Source organism: Neolamprologus brichardi, chromosome 17, assembly GCF_056152115.1.
Source record: "Neolamprologus brichardi isolate AB-2024 chromosome 17, ASM5615211v1, whole genome shotgun sequence".
Lineage (NCBI taxonomy): Eukaryota > Metazoa > Chordata > Actinopteri > Cichliformes > Cichlidae > Neolamprologus > Neolamprologus brichardi.
The window spans coordinates 33,898,572-33,916,630 of record NC_142120.1 but is presented as its reverse complement, the minus strand read 5'-3'; the positions used below and the strand labels follow the sequence as shown (position 1 = coordinate 33,916,630).

The 18,059-nt window shown below is 38.3% G+C and overlaps 1 protein-coding gene across 7 annotated transcripts in view; it reads right to left on the bottom strand.

The window, feature by feature from the left end:
- Positions 1–14,327: 14,327 nt before the first annotated feature.
- slc38a4 (solute carrier family 38 member 4) overlaps positions 14,328–18,059 on the bottom strand; it is a 33,286-nt gene continuing 29,554 nt past the window's right edge. For all 7 annotated transcript variants that reach the window (XM_006806459.3, XM_006806461.3, XM_087830708.1 and 4 more), the window contains one exon: positions 14,328–18,027. In XM_006806459.3, the coding sequence (XP_006806522.1) occupies positions 17,923–18,027 (105 nt within the window). In that variant the 3' untranslated portion in view covers positions 14,328–17,922. The remainder of the gene's footprint in view (positions 18,028–18,059) is intronic.

Genomic DNA, 18,059 nt, shown 5'->3' with positions numbered 1-18,059 from the left:
TTGTTCACACTGAACTTGAAGTTGCATCCATCCAAAAGTGGATGCAAATACTTTGCTTCCTTATGCAATATGGACCTATAGAACAGAATGTGGTTGTCGGCTCCATTTCTTTCGTATAGGTCTGTCGTGACAAAGAGATCTTAATCTCACTAAGACTACCTGTCTTATGTGCAAACCTGGGACCAGTGACCATGAAACATCTTTCCAGTGTGGTTGTCAACAAGGGTTTCGCAGTCGTTAAAATTCATGTTTTGCATGAATAAATTTACTTTTACTTTTATCTAATGTGTTTTTTTTCCTTGACTTTTGGTTGATATTCTGTTATTGTTTAGAGATTGTTTATTCCTTTGTAAGTGAACAAACTCATTCAACAGAAGTTCCCCACTGTATCAATTTAATGGAATAAAATTGAAAATATAGAATAGAATAGAATTCAACTTTATTGTCATTGCACATGCACAGGTACAGGGCAACGAAATGCAGTTTGCATCCAGAAGTGCTTTAGCCATGATATAGATATATTACAATATATATTAGCAATAATATAGATATGTAAGTATATTACAGAAATGGGTCTATTATGGTATGTTATAATGTACACGGTATGAAGTATGTTATGAATATTCTATAACTATAAGTATGTACAGGCTGTAGTGAGTACAGGCTATGAACAGGATATAAATATGAAATAAAAAACTATACAGAAATCTGAGATATACAGTTATACAGAAATGTGAACTATGCAAGTTATAAACAGTTGTAGGATTAAAAATTATCATATGAACAGAATGATTATTTTCACAGAACTATACAGTAGTGCAGTTAAGATAAGTGAGATATGTGGATAATTTCTACAGAGGCTATATAAAGTGCTAGTGGTTGTGAGTGGTGGTTCAGTCCATGTTATTATTGTGTGTTTGAGGGTACAGTTGTCCATTGTGTGTGTGTGTAGGTGGTTGTGTGTATGTTCAGTCCATGAGTTTAACGTGGGTCAGATGGCAGGAGGCAGAGTTCAGGAGTCTGACAGCTGTGGGGAAGAAGCTGTTCCGATACCTGGTGGTCTTAGTCCGGAGGCTCCTGTAGCGCCTCCCAGAGGGCAGGAGGGTGAAGAGTCTATGTGATGGGTGACTGGGGTCTTTGATGATTTTCCCAGCCCTTTTCAGACACTGCTTCCTGTAGATGTCCTTTATGGCAGGAAGTGGTGCTCCTGCGATGCGCTGGGCAGTTTTCACGACCCTCTGCAACGCCTTCCGGTCCGAGGCAGAGCAGTTCCCGTACCAGACTGTTATACAGTTGGTCAGGATGCTCTCGATGGTGCAGCGATAGAAATTCACCAGGATGTCTGAGTGGTGGTGGGTGGGTGGTTCTTCCTCAGAGTCCTCAAGAAGAAGAGGCGCTGGTGAGCCTTCTTGACCAGCTTGGAGCAGTTGGTCGTCCAGATGAGATCCTCGGAGATGTGGACTCCCAGGAACTTGAAGCTGCTCACATGCTCCACAGCCGTCCCCTTAATGTGGATGGGTGGATGTGTATATATATATGTATATACATACATACATACACACACACACACACACACACACACACATATATATATATATATATATATATATATATATATAAGTTTGTGTGTGTGTATTCCTCTTAAATTGTAATTTAACAAGTTAAAGACACCAGTACGGCTACAATAGTTTGAGCCAGTCAACAAGTATTTCTGCCTTGTCCAGACCAAGTTGGAAAACAGTAAAGTATGTTTTCTTAAAAAAAAAGGCCATTGTTTTTTTTTTTTTATTCTTGTGAAATATGCATGTCCAAAGCTTTATATGTTTGTATGTGATGTTCTAGCTCTTAATCCAATGTTTACATGATGGTCTAATGTTGTGGTTTTGATTGTAATTAGTGATAGATTTTACTTTTCACATGTTTTACAACAAAATTAAAATGTGTTCTTTTATTCCTATCCATGGTATCCTGAGTGATGCATCCTCGTCCAGTTTATTAGTTAAGTTTGAAGCAGGCTTTTAGAGTGACAGGCTTTGTCACTCACCTTGACAAAGCAAACTTCCCTCAAAATTCTGACAAATTATAAGGACTCAGGTATGAATGATGTGAATCCACCTGGGATTTATTTAATTTAAAACATTAAAGCTCTGAACCTGACAGAGAATAGAACAAAAGGCAAGCAACATACAACAAGAAGAGGAATGCACATGTTCCAATACATTGTTGCAGCCATTTACCATTTTGCTATATAAATAAAGAAATGAGTTACTCAACAAAAAGTACTGGCTCAGTACTTCTTCTTTTTGCACATTACTGCAAACAGGGGTTTAACTGCATCAGAAACGCGACCTTTTGTGTGAAATTAGGGAACGTGTAGCTCTGTCCAAAACTCAAATTCCATTTCTCAATATTAAAAAATACTGACCTATTTCATCTGGGAATAAATATAATAAAAACATTCACAGGCTAATGTTAAAAACTAAGAAGCATGCAAGCTCCAATTTTTAATCTAAGTAGTCACAATGACATAAGCATTGTTAGTTAAAAGATGAAGTAGCTTGTGATCAATTATATAAGCACACACCTTAGCACATGCACTTTGCAGGTGATGAAGCATGATGACATAGCAAAAATCCTCCTTAGGTAAAATGCACAGCAGACTAATATAGGGTGGGCCATTTATATGGATACATATAAATGTATCCATATAAATGGCCCACCCTGTAGAATAAAGGCAATTTGTGGGGTTCGTAGTTTTTGAGAGTCTTCAAAACTGAAGTTATAAGGAGATGTCTGTATGTTGTGTTGCATAGACACCAAAAACAGGCAACTGAATTTAGCACGCTAACTGGCTAATTAGCTGCAAAAGTCTCTCATGTCTGCTGGTGAGTTCATCATCAGACATCAAAATGACAAATTTGACTGGCAAATAAACGCTGGCACAAAGATTTCACTTTGACATCCAGTGTTTCAGTCCCAGTACTCACTTATCCTTTCCCTCTATCACAGCCGTTATCACGTGAAAATTGTCAAAAGTCATGCCGTGCAGTACGTGGGTTAAATTGCCTGAAGGAAATACAGCACCTTAACAGGAACATCCAAAATCACATGGAGGGTGGGAATAAAATAAACAGCTCCAGCTGAACAAACACAACTCCAGAACACTGTATGATTGTCTGTGTATGATTTATCCCCCCCTCTTCCTCTTCATGAGGTGCCATCAGAGGGTCAGTCCCATTGTGTATTTACATTGTGAATTCCATACTGACCCTGTCTAAGCCTCTTGAACCTGCTTATCTTGAACCTGTTTATTTCCTTCTGGCTGTGACATGAAAATAACACAACTACGCCTTTTTTACATGACAACTTCAAAAAGATTGTTTTCACAACAAAAGGGTTTAATATTACATTCATATATGCCTGCAAGAGCTTCATGAGTCCGTAGTAATACGCTTGGCAGCTGAAGCTTTACTGGACCACTGGCCACGGGTTAAAACATTAATGAAATATTTATTATTGTAAACCAAACTGAGCGAGAAAACATTTGGTATACTCTGAAAGTTATGAGGATATAGAGATACACGGGGGAACAGGACCACCGCTGCCTTCTGTGTGCCGATAGCACAGACAAGTGTTGACACTGGCTCAGGCTCAGATGCTATTTCCTCGTGTGTGCTTGCTGTAACTTTGCCCAAAATGAATGAATGTTGCCACATTATAAGAAGAAAGCACCTGTCTCTTTGTGAACCAGAGTGATGAGCTAAACCGTACCTATGATTATCAGTATTATCATCTGTTTAAACGTGACCTTTTGTGTGAAATTAGGGAACGTGTAGCTCTGTCCAAAACTCAAATTCCATTTCCCAATATTAAAAAATACTGACCTATTTCATCTGGGAATGCAAAGTTTGTATCAAACACAGTGAGTCACAAATATTTTTACAGTCAGGAATATCTGTTATATCCACAGGAAATACTTACAGGATTGATATCATTCAAAACATTAGGATAACAGCCAGCGTTTGAAGTCTGTTTTATGATGTGGCCATTAAGATAAACTCATATAGATGAAGAGTAATCAGTGTAGGTTGTTTGGATAGTTCAGCTTTGAATCATCATCATCACAAGGCTGTGTTGCAACCACTACATGCTGATCATGGATACTTTATTTGTTTGTCATTTCTATTTAATAGAGTTATGAAATGCTGCATTACTAGTAAATTTAGCAATGGTTGATTTCATAGTTCGCATAGAGTTCAACAAAACATAGGCTGTAAGAAGACGGTAAAAATCAAAGAAATTGACGAATTAAAACATAAAGCTTGGCTGTAAGTTTGTATCAATTTTCACAGAAAAAAATATTGCTATAGAGATTTCCATCTAGACCAGGGGTGTCCAACATAAGGCCCAGGGAGCCTTAATCAGCCAGGAAAAGACTCCCATACTGGATGTTGCTAGAGTATGTGAAGGAAGCATATGTTTTAGACTTTAAACTGTATTTTCATACATTTTACACCTCGCTGATGGCCAATTAAATCTATTTTAACTTCAATTTCATTTCAATGTGTCCAATTACAGGATAGTCCTGACAATGATGTACCAGAACCAGAACCAGGCTCAGGGAGGGGCGGGGCCATCTGCTGTGACTGGTTGGGGTGAGAGAAGGAAGACAGGATAAAGACATGCTGTGGAAGAGAGACAGAGATTAATAACAGATATGATTCAATGCAGAGAGGTCTGTTAACACATAGTGAGTGACAAAGGTGACTGGAAAGTCACAGCTCTTCAAAGGTAGCAGCAGCACAGTAGCATTTACTCACCTTGTGCTTTCTACCTTCAGCCATCCGGTTGACTTCCACTTAGATCCTCTGACTATACTCACCTGCATCCAGACGTTGGTCTGTACTCGGCAGCTCACATCGGCTTCACTCACCTGTCTGCCCTCCTGTCACAGTACTCCTGGAAACCACGCTGCCTCACCCGGACCACTTGGCCCTCCCTTGCCATTTCTCCACCTGCCCGTTATGATTCCTATCCACCAGGACTTCACAGACTGAGCCACTAAACCTTGTCTCCTCTCATTCTAGTGTTCAGAGCCTCCTGTTTGCTTTACCTGATCCAAGACCTTGTACCTACTCGCCTCGTCACCGCTCCCAAGTGCTTTTAGTAAATCTAGTGTTCCACGTAATTTAGTGTCACTCATGTTAGTTATTGTTGTTAAGGCCTCATGCTATTCCTCATAGTTAACAGTTCACAGTCAAGTCGCCTTTGCTATTTCCTTGTACTTGTAAATAAAAGTTCTTTAAATCACTTTCACCAGTGCCTCCATGTGTGACCTGTCTATTTGTCCGGTTCAATTCTGTAATTTTAAAGATTTATTTCTTACAATTTAAGCCAAAAGATTCTTGCTAACAGATTTGTTTAACTACAGCAACACTTCCTTGTTGTGTAGAAAAACTGAGATATACTGTTAAAATTGCACTTTTTCTTGGACTGAGATATTGCAAGGATTAATATATCTTAAAATAAAAGTGGACTGTATATGGATGACTGTTTAAAATGAGTTTGACACCCCAGGTTTAGAACTGATAGATGGACTCACTCTGGATTTTTGTTGCAAGAAAGTGTTTTATGGTGGCCAAACAACAAGGATCACAGACAGTTATAATCACAGACAGCAAGAACTTCAACAAAAAGGATATACTTACTTTTTTGCCAAAAAAGGCTGATGCTCATGGACTACAGCAGCAGAGAAGACCAAAACTGGACAACAGAAGTTTAGAAAAATGTTGTCTGATAAGTCCCGATTTTGCTGCAACATTCAGAATTTCACATAAACAACCTGAAATAATGGATCCCTCATGCCTTGTATTGGCAGTCCAGGCTGCTGCTGGTGGTGTAATGGTGTAGAGTAGGCTTTAGTAGTAGTAGGGCTTTCAAACAAAAGGACTGCTCCAGATTGCTTTGGAGCAAGTGACAGAGAGCATATGTTTTGGACTTTTGAACTGTATTTTCAGAGGTTTTGTAGCTTTTCCTGCTGATAAACACCTTCCCCATGAACATTCATACTATGATAAAGTCATTAACTAATAAATAAACAATTACATGACAAAAAGTTCCTGTTTTGACCATCTAATGTAGAAATTTTAGTTTTTCACAGTGAAAAAAGCAAACAACTGAAGCTTATAAGTTCAAAGGAAGATCCGTAATCACTCTTCTGCCTGCTTTCCTTGGTGTTAGGCTGCTTTCTGTTCTTTACATAACTACCACTTTCCCACGCTATCAGTTTCAATACTGACATCATTATTCCAGTCCAATCATCTTCTCGTCCACCTTTGAGCCAATCAGCCTCTGCTTTGCATGGTTTAAATCTGTGCGCTCCATCATTCTCCCTTTCAGACTCTCATTCGCGCAGCCCACCTCCTCCTCATCTCCACCTCACGCACCTCAGTCAGGGCTCCATCCATCGGTCTCCAGCTTTACCGCCACCAGCGTCTAGACTCGGGGGAGTCCTATCACGGCTGGGATTCTGTTCTGCCCTGAGGGGTCATTGGAGTCTAATGGGAAAATATGTTAATTTCTATATCTTGATAAATCACGTTTAATTCTTCCAAGTCATCAGTTCTTCTCAATTCTTCCAGATGAAGTTACTGAACTTAAAATATCTTTACGATGAAATGCCTAGCATAGGTAGTTTCTCTGGTCCAGCCCACTTGAGATCAACGTAGGCTGTATGAGTGATGTCACATCCCTGGTGTAGAGAAGATCGTTCTGTTTCAAGAAATTACTGTTGTTTAGGTGTTTTGTTTTTTTTTAATAAAACTGAATTAAACTGAACACTTCATGTATATAATATGCTAAACATTATTGTTCTTAATGACAAACACTGAGTGACAAACATGGAGTGGATGGCACTGTGCTCCGTGTGAACACACTGAGGAACAGAATGTACCCAGAACTGAACTGACCCAACATATAATAGACTGAGGTTGATTCGCACAGACATATGAAACTGCAGAAATCGAGCTCAGTATTTGCACACGTAGCAAACGTTCATTTTCTTAGAAAGGGTGTGATGTACTCTCACTGTCCTGACTGTTAGTAAAGCAGATTTATTTTCCATCACAGCAGGTGAAGAACACAGAGCTAATGAAACACATGAGTGAAGGCCGTCGGCTGGACCAGTTCCCGGGCCGCTGAGTCTGTAGCAGTATTTGACCTCATTGTGTGTTTAGGTTAAGTACACACTTTATTCAGTTTTCATAGTTTGATTTTCAGAAATGTCTAACTGCGCTTGTAAGCAATTTCTATCTCTTTCGTTTCTCAGGAATAAAGACTTTCATTTCTTTTCAGACATGCGGGGCTAGCATAACCTCCCGGGCAGATTTAACACACCTAGGTTTTGCTCCACCACACCTACACGGTCCCCAAGAGGTCACAATCAATACCCCCCCCCCCCCTTTTTTTTTTTGCAGGCGTAGTGTACTGCATGTCTGTGGTTGGAGGTGGTTATTTCTCACACCTAAATGTAGTTTATGTCACAGGGTTGCCATCTTTGCCACTGTAGGCGTGTCATGCAGCACCTTACAGTCAGACACATAAAATCATCCATCTCTGATCTCAGAGACTGAGCCCTGCTCCCCTGAGCACATCCTTTAAGTGATTAAAAAGAGATAGTGTTTGTGTGTGTGTGGTTTTCCATGTTGTTGTGGCTATGGAAAATGTGTGTATGCTGTGTGTGTTGTGCTGATGCTGCTTTCAGATGAGTCATCAGCATATGGTGGGGACCCCGAGCTTAATTACGTCCTCTAATTCTAGTTTTAATTCATTTAAGGTCATTTAGTAAAGTCGATCAGTGGTGATGACACTGACATTTCCCTGATGCACTCAATCAATGAGAGCGGGGCTTTTTCCTGACTCTGCTCAGCTGTTCTAAAATTGAATTGTATTTCATAAAAGTCACACACACACACACACACACACACACACACACACACACACACACACACACACATATATATATATACATCTATATCTATATATATAGATATAGATATAGATATAGATATATGCTTATTGTTGCCATTTTCTCATTGAGTTATTTCCTTGTGGTACTCAGTATTAATTTAAGTGACTTCTGAATTAAATCTCTGCTTTTACTTATTACCAGCTGTAATAGAACAGATGTTTGTACTGCATGTCTGTCTATTTATGGAAAGATTTTTATCAAGACATCAACATCAAAGCTATGCAACCTGCAGTCATAAAACTTGACACTGAAATGAGAACACTTTATAAGGTCAGCGTGCTCCGAGAACTCATAAAACTGCAACACGTCTCCACACGTCTTTGAGCTCCTGTTAAAGTTTCTCACTTACACCTGGATAGTCTCTTTTTAGGGTAGTTTCATTTTAATGAAGTAAGATAGTATATCAACCAAATATTAAGCATTAACACATTAAATACGTTATGAACCGATTTGCATGTTGTTGAGTGAAAGAAATATTTGATCCCAAAGCAAAACATGACTTGGAAAAACCCTTGTTGGTAAGCATTTCTTGTAGTTGGTCACCAGGTTTGCACAGATCTCAGGACAGAATTTGCATTGTTTAGGCTTGGGCCAATTGTTTAAGAATAGTGAAGCAGTAGCACTTTTGCATGAGATGCCCATCCCTAGTATAAAGCAAATGTTATGTATATCTGGACATACATAGATAGAAACTATAACTTAAATGGTTATATAATTCTCATTTTTATATGGAAATTCTGAAAGGTATTGCACATATAGTGTTACACCTACAAATAAACTATGTTATGAGTCTCCAGTTACCCTATACCAGGGTTTCCTGGCTCAACAGGCTTCTGGTTGGTGGCTAGACTTCTGATTCTCATAGTGAAAGCAATAAGTCCATGTGATCTTATTTGACAGAGCTTAATGCATTTTCCTGTGTATATATATCATTTCAAATGATATTAAACCATAAAGAAATTTGAAACTAATGTTTCCAAAGCAAAGGATCCATTAGTACTTGGTGGAGAATCCTTTTTTGGCAAGTATGGCTTATAGTTGGTCTCCAGGTTTGCGCACATCTCGAAAAGGAATTTTGAGAAAGGCCAAATCTCTAAATCCTTTAGGTTTCCTAGCTCTCGTCTTCAGACTGGCTAGGCCACATCATTGCCGTAATGTGCTTCTTAAATAACCACTCCTTTATTGCCTAAGCAGTATGTTTTGGGTCATTGCCATGCTGGAAGACCCATCTATGACTCATCTACAGTGTTCTGGCTGAGGGAAGGAAGTTCTCGTCCAAGATTTTATGGCATACAGGCCTGTCCATTGGCCCCTCAATGCAGTGGATGCCAAAGAGCTTAATTTTAGTTTGATCTGACAACAGCACTTTTCTGAATTAATTATATGTTCACCGGCAAAATTAAGATGGGCCTGCACATGCAGCTTCTTGAAATGGGGACCATGCATGGGGTGCAAGTTTTCAGTCCATTACAGTGCAGTGTGTTACCAATGGTGTTCATGGAGAACATGGTCCCAGCTGTCTTCATATCATTAACAAGCTCCTTTCTTACCCCATGAGACAAGGCATTGCATGGAGCTCCAGACCGAGGTCGTGTGATGGTCATTTTATATTTCTTAGATTTCCATAAAATCTCCCCAACAGTCAGAAGGTGTTCTGACCATGCTTATTGCTGATGGTCTTGTAGTGCATCCTTCAACAACTCTTTGATGGAGTTGCCCATGTTGCCCATCAACATGGGCCATGGGCCATGATATTCCTTCATAAAACTGTCAAAAAAAGAGACTGTTCATTTCTTTGTAAGTGAGCAAACCCAGTGGGAGATTATAAACGTGTGGAGACATGCTACAGCGTAACATGTCTCCACACACATGGTACAACTCGTGTCTGGTACAATGAGTTCTCTGAACACACTGACCGTAATATATGAGTAATTAGAATGACTCATCAGTCAGACACACCCAGGGGCATGTCCAGAAAGGTGGCATCGGTTCCTCCTGAAATAGGATCAGTGTATCATTATAGGGCTGCATATAAACCTGAAAATCATGGCATATGTTTTGTATTTTTAATTTGATTTCATGCTGTGCAGTGTGTGTAAATGAATACTGTAGCTTCCATGCACTGCATATTTGTGTAGCATTGTATAAGGTGTCCTTGGTTATGATAGAAGATAGTATTATTACTGTTTCTTTAGTTTAAATGTTAGCAGTTTTATTACAAGGAGCTTTCATACACAGGATGAGGAGTCTCCAGACTTCTAGACCTGGATTTGGCCTCTGCAAGGATTATACTACAGACACAAATGTCCAGAAATGGTTTCTGGGTTCATCCTTATGGCATGTTGGGGGGTCAAATATCTGGAAGAATCTTAATGTAAACAGAGCCAAATGGAAGCTCCCAAATGAAATGCTTCTCACATTCGTCGTGGAGGTATTGGTAAATCTTTGTAAAGAACTTTTAGCCATAGACCCAGCTGGGCTAAGACCTTAGTATTGTGATCCCCCAGGAGAATCTGAAGGATGTGGCTAGAAAGAAAACTAATGTGACAACTTTGCCACATGACTCAGATTAGCTGTTGTGGGGATTTTATGCCTCCACATTGGCAACAGCTATAGCCAGGAGGCATTATGTTCTCAGTTGTCTGTCCTTTTGTTCAGTTGTTAACAAAATATCTCAGGAACATCCTGAGGGAATTTCCTCAAATTTGTCACAAACTTTCACATGAACCGATTGATTTAATGAACTGATTATCTTTTGGTTCTCAAGGCAATGTGAACTCACAAAATAGATTGTGAAGGCGATGATCATGCATTTTGAATTATATAATTGCATAGTAATTCAATTATAAAACATTCCAATAGTTTATGCAGCTTCTTTAAAAAAACTAAAAAAACAAACCCTTTTCCTTATACTGGAAATACACTACTCCTGCCAAGAGTGTGACAGTATTGCACATGGAACAAAAACACTAGTGGTGTGGTGTGTGGAGTGGTGAGATTAGATGCTAATGCAAAAGAAATGTATAAAGTTGTCAGAAAGTTCTGAAGGCCCAGTACAAATTCTATCAAATACAGCTAGCATGTCACAAACCTGGAGTGGTTTGGGGTTTATTGTTGCAAATAAGGAACAGTAGTTTTGCATGAGGTGCCCATCCCTGGTATGAAGCAAGTATTATGTAAATCTGGACACACATAGATGTAAATTGTAACTTGATTGGTTATAGTTCTAGTTTTTATACTGAAATTGTAAAGGTGTTACACATTTGTAGTTTTACACCTACAAAGCGCCTTGAGGCGACTGTTGTTGTGATTTGGCGGCATATAAATAAAATTGAATTGAATTGAAATGATCTTATAGCTTTCCAGTTACCCATTGCCAGGGTTTTTTCCTGGCTCAGAATGCACTTCTGGGGGGTGGTTATACTCTGATAGTAAAAGCATTGAGAATATGTTACCTCATTGACCCAAATTAGTGCATTTTCCTGTCATTTTTATGTCTTTTTTTCAGCAAATTCAACCATAATTAACATCACAACATAATCTTACTTTGTAACTTCAGTCATGCAAAATTTTTCAGAAGGCGCCACAAATGACTACGTCCTGAAAAGCCCTGCCTGAGTTATAGCCCGTTTCAACAGATTGTTTTGGTTTAATGTTATCTAATACTTTAATATTCTCTCAGCATTCTCGTGAGTGTTGTCATGGTTTTAGCAGCCAGGCAGTTTTCAACATAAAAACCCCAAACAAACCAACCAACAAACATAAAAACCCGAATTGCGCTACCTGAGCACTGAGAAAATTAGCTTCTAGCTTGACATAGCTAATCACCTACTAGATGACTCATTTAGCAGCTACTTCTACAAAATATTTGGACACAAAACAGAAGCCAAGTAGCATATTTCACATGTAACACATTTGCGATCGGGTCTAGTACACTTGTAAGAGTTTGCTAACACACCCAACATACCAGATAAATCACTTTGTGGTTTATAAGCTGCATTAGGAGAATTTGATGATCAGAACTGGAATTCTTATTAGATCATGGTGGGAGCTTTTAATTATGGCCAGGTACTTTCTCAGGTCAAAAAATCTGGGTAACGTGACTTCAGTTCTCAGCAGTTTAGTGGTGCTGTGCTGAGCCTCTTTCCCACACAGATAGTAGGTTATTAACGGTGAGTGTATTCCAGGAATTTACAGAACGGTACAGCTAATCCTCATAAAAAGAAGATAGTGGGTGGTATGGGAGGGGGGCAGGAAGTGAAGAGGGTTTTGGAAAGGGGGGACTATTAGTTCCAAAGGTAAAGAGTTAAGAGGAGGAAGAGAGAAGAATATAGTGAAGAAGAAACGTCTTGGTGGAGAATGGTGAATCAGAAAAGAGGAAAAAAGAAGAGAAGAGAACAGCAACAGGAATCACAAGAAGCAGGTCTGTTTTGATTATTTACATTGGAGTGGCACACCTTGATCCAGTTTTATTTGCTTCTTTTTTCAATTACACTTCCATCTAAATACATTTAAAGCTTTACATTCTTCAGAAACAACAAATAGCAACAGCAAGCTACGGCTTACTGACTGGTTACACAGTTCTAAACTTTATAAATTAAGTTATTTATAAAAAGCTCCATTAACAATGGATTTGGGTGTGTAGAGTGAGTCATATTTGTTGTATATCCTGTGTTTACTTAACATATGTAATGTGGAAGATAAATGTGCTATTCAGTTTATTACTCATGCATCCTATCCTTTCCCTTTGCCACTGCAGCAAGCTGGACTTCTGGGAAATGGGAGCATTTGAAAGACATTCTTACTATATTTGTGGATGCTAATCTATGAATGCACATGGTTCATTATTTATGTATGAAGAGAACAAAAATGTTTTAACAGGTATATGAGGCAAAGGAGCAGCACAATGAGGTGAAGGGAGGTTTCTACAGATTGTCAATCAGAGGTCAAAGCTCACACGTGTGGCATAACCAGATTTACAACTTCCATGTGGTGGAATCTGCATTGTCTTGTAAAGATGCCGTGCTCACACATAACATATCAGTTGGACAACACAATTTTTCATAGAGGCATGGCATTGATGAAAAACTGAAGCATGGGCCACCAGGTCCTTGCATAATTAAAGTCTGTTAATGAGTTCTTAATGATTGTTAAAATAACGGTGTAAAAATACTATGGTAAGTACAATACAGTTATTTGCTTTGTGCATAGAAATGTCAGAAAATGACTTTATGTCTTTTGCAAAGTGAAAGAATTTTTATTTTAAGAATAATCTTTGTTTCAGTGAAAGTCAAAATGACACTTAAGTTACAGGAAGTTTTAGCATCAAGTAGAAAGTAGAAAGAAAAGCAGCAACAAGAGTATTCATACAGAAACATATGGCACTGGTCAGCCCTCTTGCCTCACAGCAATAAGATTCCTGGTTTAAATATCAGCTGGGGCCTTTTCTGTGTGGAGACTGCTGTGCCTCTGTGGGTTTCCTTTGTCCACAATTCAGCAGCATGCATGTTAGGATAATTAGAGATTCTAAACTGGACACAATGTGTGATAGATGGTAAAGTGCTTGTACTCTAAAAGCCTTTGAGTGCTATATTAAATTAGGATTATTGATTTGTTGATGTGTATAGCCATTTTTAATGCTCCAGCTGGTGATGAGTTTAATTATAAACTGTTGAGCATTTATTTATTTATTTTTAAAGTAGTTTTATATTCATTGGCACAGGAAAATATGCAGTATTAGTGGATTTTTTTAAGCTCTGCAAAACCTTTTAAAATGAATTGCATGGAGTGTAAATTTTTTATTTTTTTTTAAAATCCAAACCAGGGCACATGCCACACACCTCTGCTGGACATGACTATGATATATGATATTTATGCACTTTTATTACTGTATTTGCAAAATGCAGGAGAAAAACTCTTTGGAGAAAGAAAAAAATGGAAAGATTATAACATTCCTCATTTTGACTCTTGGGACATTACAAGCAGGTGTTACATGTCAGCAGCAGATGCTAGGTATCCAGGAAATTGAAGATTTATTTCTATAGGCCTAATACCATCTAATTGTTATGACAGAAATATGGTTACTACCTTCTCAGACACAAAGTAGAACCCCCCCCCCCCCAGCATGTTATATAAAATCTGGAGCGGCAAAAGGGATTTTTCCCATATTCACATTTACAAACATTTTATAATATACTGCATTTCTATTATTACCACTTGTTTGTTTGCTTTGGTTTTCTTTAAAGAACTATGATTTTAAAAGTTAAAAAATGATAAAAACATGGTTTTTTATTTCACATTTTTATTGTTCATCATAATGAAACAGCATCACCGATACAAAAAAAAAAAGAAAAAAAATCCCCTTTGTTTAGGTAAAATTACAAATCTGAATGTTCAACCTGATCCATAGGAACACTGAACAGCAGAAACATTAAGCCAGTGCTTCTACACGGCTGAGGGTCCATAGAAAAAAAGGCAGGTGGTTTTTCTACACCTTCTTTCGAAACACATTCTGGGGACTTGTCTGTTTTACAAATCCATGAGAAGACTTGTCATTTAGACCAGCACGGCTTATAACAGCATTGTACAGCTTGGCTCGATCACACAGAAAAGGAAAAGAGATATGATACAAGTCTATCCGAAAGTGAGAAGAAAAGTTCAGCCAGACTGAATACCTGAGATACTAAAGTGGGTTGAAAGAGCTTTCTGATAAAAAAAACTGCTGTCTCTTCTCTTTATTGGATGAGCTGCTTGAAAAGACAAAACTCATCCTGAGGAACTGAGAAAAACTCTTACATTAGTAACAGACCCAGAGGAGAGAGTGAGGCAGATTTTCAAACACCTATTATTGAATATTGATAGTGAGTACTGCACGGGTCAAGTGACCCTTTAGTCGAGAAGCTTGGTGACTTTATCAGGCTGTAAAAATATTCAAGTAATGCCTTGCAAATAAAACCTGACCAAAAACTGGGCTTTTTAAAGATGACTATGACACCAATGCGTCACAAGCCACTGACATACATCCAGCAATGGTGTATGATTGTCCTGGTAAAGCTTTAAGCTGGTGAACGTGGAAGGTTCTTATGCATAAAGGTATACGCTTACAGTACATGTTAGCTTAAGTGATGGCTACATTGCATTGCACAGTGCAATAGCAAAAGAACCACTTGGTCTTGTAACAGATGACTAACGTGTCTCGTAAGAAACTTTCTGTAGTGTGGTCATAAAATATTTGTCTCGCCCTAATTTTGTTGAGTGTTAAATTACATGTTTAATATCAACACAGCTTAATCGTGGCTTTAACATTCAACCCAGTGACGGTCAGCTAGTGACATAAACCCTGTTGCCTTATTTCTGAGACTCCTGGGAAAACCGTGTTGGGAAGTAGGCTGTTGAGTTAATGCATTGTGACGACTGGTTAATGTTAAAATATGAAAACAGATATATAGCGAACAACTTTTCTACAAATATACAAGCTTCAAATATAGGACCAAAAAAACCCCAGAACAAACTACTGTCTGACAGCAAGAGAAAAAAAAGGTCTAATACATACTTAGAAACTAAAACAAACACGGATTGCAGAAGAAGTCAAGTAGAATTCATCCATCAACCCGCTCACAAGCAATGAGTGTCAGTGTACCATAAAATAAAGATTATTTACAGAGCATATACAATTGTTCAAAAAGACCATGTTTGTAGGCCAAAAACATGCACATTATATACTATTTCATTTGAAATATCTATTTGTTTTTATGTATGTAGATCCACAAAGGATCTATAAATGCTGTCCACTTTGGCTGCGTGTGACTTGCAATGGCACGGGAGAAGCGGTGAAACGGAACAAGTCTGAGGTTGTGATGCCGCCATTCACTGTTACATTTAAGGCACCTGTTTCAAAAGCCAATTACAATACCAAGAATTCAGAAGGCACAATAAAATAATGAATACGATTACCGGTTGTATATTATTCTTTTAAATTAAAAAACCCGTCAAGAATTATATATATAAAAAAATATATTGCTAGGGGATCTCCAAATGTTTAGCTTTAGATGTTGAGGTAAAACATCTGGAGTTGCAACTTGGGATCTTGGTAGACACCCTTCACGACATACTTAAAAATGGCTAACAGCTTTAGCATGGTCATCTAGGTATTGAAGCATTCTTTGTTAGTTATTATTTACCGCACCCTTACTTCTAAAAATTACTGCTCTTTGATATTTTGTGTGTGAAGGGAACATTTTCACTTAATTGTCAAGACTTACACGTGAAGATTGATAACAATCTCGTTTATATGCCAAGTAAAAACAAAGGAACCTGGAGACTTGTTAGCCCTCGCTAGCATATTGACTGACTAGCTAGCATGGTTTGGCGTAAAGTTCAAATTTGCCTACCACAGCCTCTAAAGCTTAATAACTGAAATATTATATTTCCTTAAATTAATTTCTATATATCTGTAAATGTTTAAGCATTGCGTCACACTTTTATGGAGCATTTCAATCCCTACACTAATGGCCTGACAGTAAAAGGTTAGCTTCCTACTTAACGTGCCTACATGAGATTGTTATCAATCTTCGCATCTAACTCATAACTTTTACAAAGTGTCAAACAATTACTTCAAACTGAATAGCATATAATTATGCAAAAAAACAAACAAAGGACGTACATTCGAATAACATTCTGCAGAGGGCAAAGGTCTTCTTGAGCATAATATGGCACGAGTTAAAATAATTGTAATATTTAGGTCAACCTAAAATCTTTTTTAGCTGACCTTTTTTAAAAATTTTCTAAAATGCATACTTATTTTTTCCCCATATAATTATTTATTTTTTAAAAAAAACAATTCAATGTTTATCTCATGAGTTCTATTGTATGTGCCTTAATAATGATTCCAGCAGGTATATGTATACTGCTAGTTGGAAATGATCATCCAGCTGAATGGGAAACAGCCTTAAGAGGCCAAGTAAGATATTATATACAACAACCATTTCGTCAGTAGATACACTTAATTATGTACATTCGTATCTTGCATATTTAGATCCATCTGTGAACAGTAATACTGAAAGCACCCACTTAATCTTGTGTGCACAGCCGAAATGAAAAAAGACCGGCAAGGAAGATCCTTGACTTTTTGGAGCTGAAAATATCTAGCATAACTCTACTAAAGAAAATTGTTTGTGCGTGCCAACTTTGGCAAAGCTTCTGATTGTTAATACGTAACACAGCAGTAAATCGATGTTGAATTTCCCAAATAAAAAATGGAATTAAATTGCTCATCAACCGTCATTTTAAGAAGAGATGAATGCTTAATCGACCGCAGGAATTTTAGGAAATAGTAATAATAATTATAGTAATGGCTCTTTACACAGCTACTACTGAACACAATGCTAGATGTGCTCCTTTTTCCATGGATGATGGCACACTCCAAAAGACTCCTTAAAGTTCACAGAGGACTGATGGACCTACATCATCGTTCCAGCCCTTCCAGCTTCAAGTACAGGCTGCAGAGTATCTGTTCATTGTTGTTTCTTCTTAGCTGGAAAAGAATGACCATCAAGATGATGGTGACGACCTAAGGCTGTCTCGGTGGCATGTTGGCATTTTAAACCAGAGACCGGTACCTCTTGTTGTGATTCTTTCATTTGTGTTGTTTCACATCCAAAAAAAGAAAAAAAAATACAAACTAAGCTAAAAGGATCCCCTCCAGTGGGACTTTCTGGGAAGATATTGAAGATGTCTTAACCCAGTGCTGCACTCATGTCTATAGCCTGAGGTTCTATAACGATTTGATGAAATGAAGGAAACCAGTGGGTACGGAAAACAAGTGATTTGCTGTGGGGCAGTCAAAGAAGTGGCTACACTTCTAAATGGGAAACTGAAGAAGGTAGAAAAGTGTTTTAATGGTGTCCCCCAGAGCCTGGGGGGTTGTGGATCCAGTCAAGAACGATAAGCGTCAAGCTGCCAATCATGAAGATGACTCCCACGACCAGGAAGATGGCTGCCTGAAGAGAGAGAGAGAGAGAGAGAGAGAGAG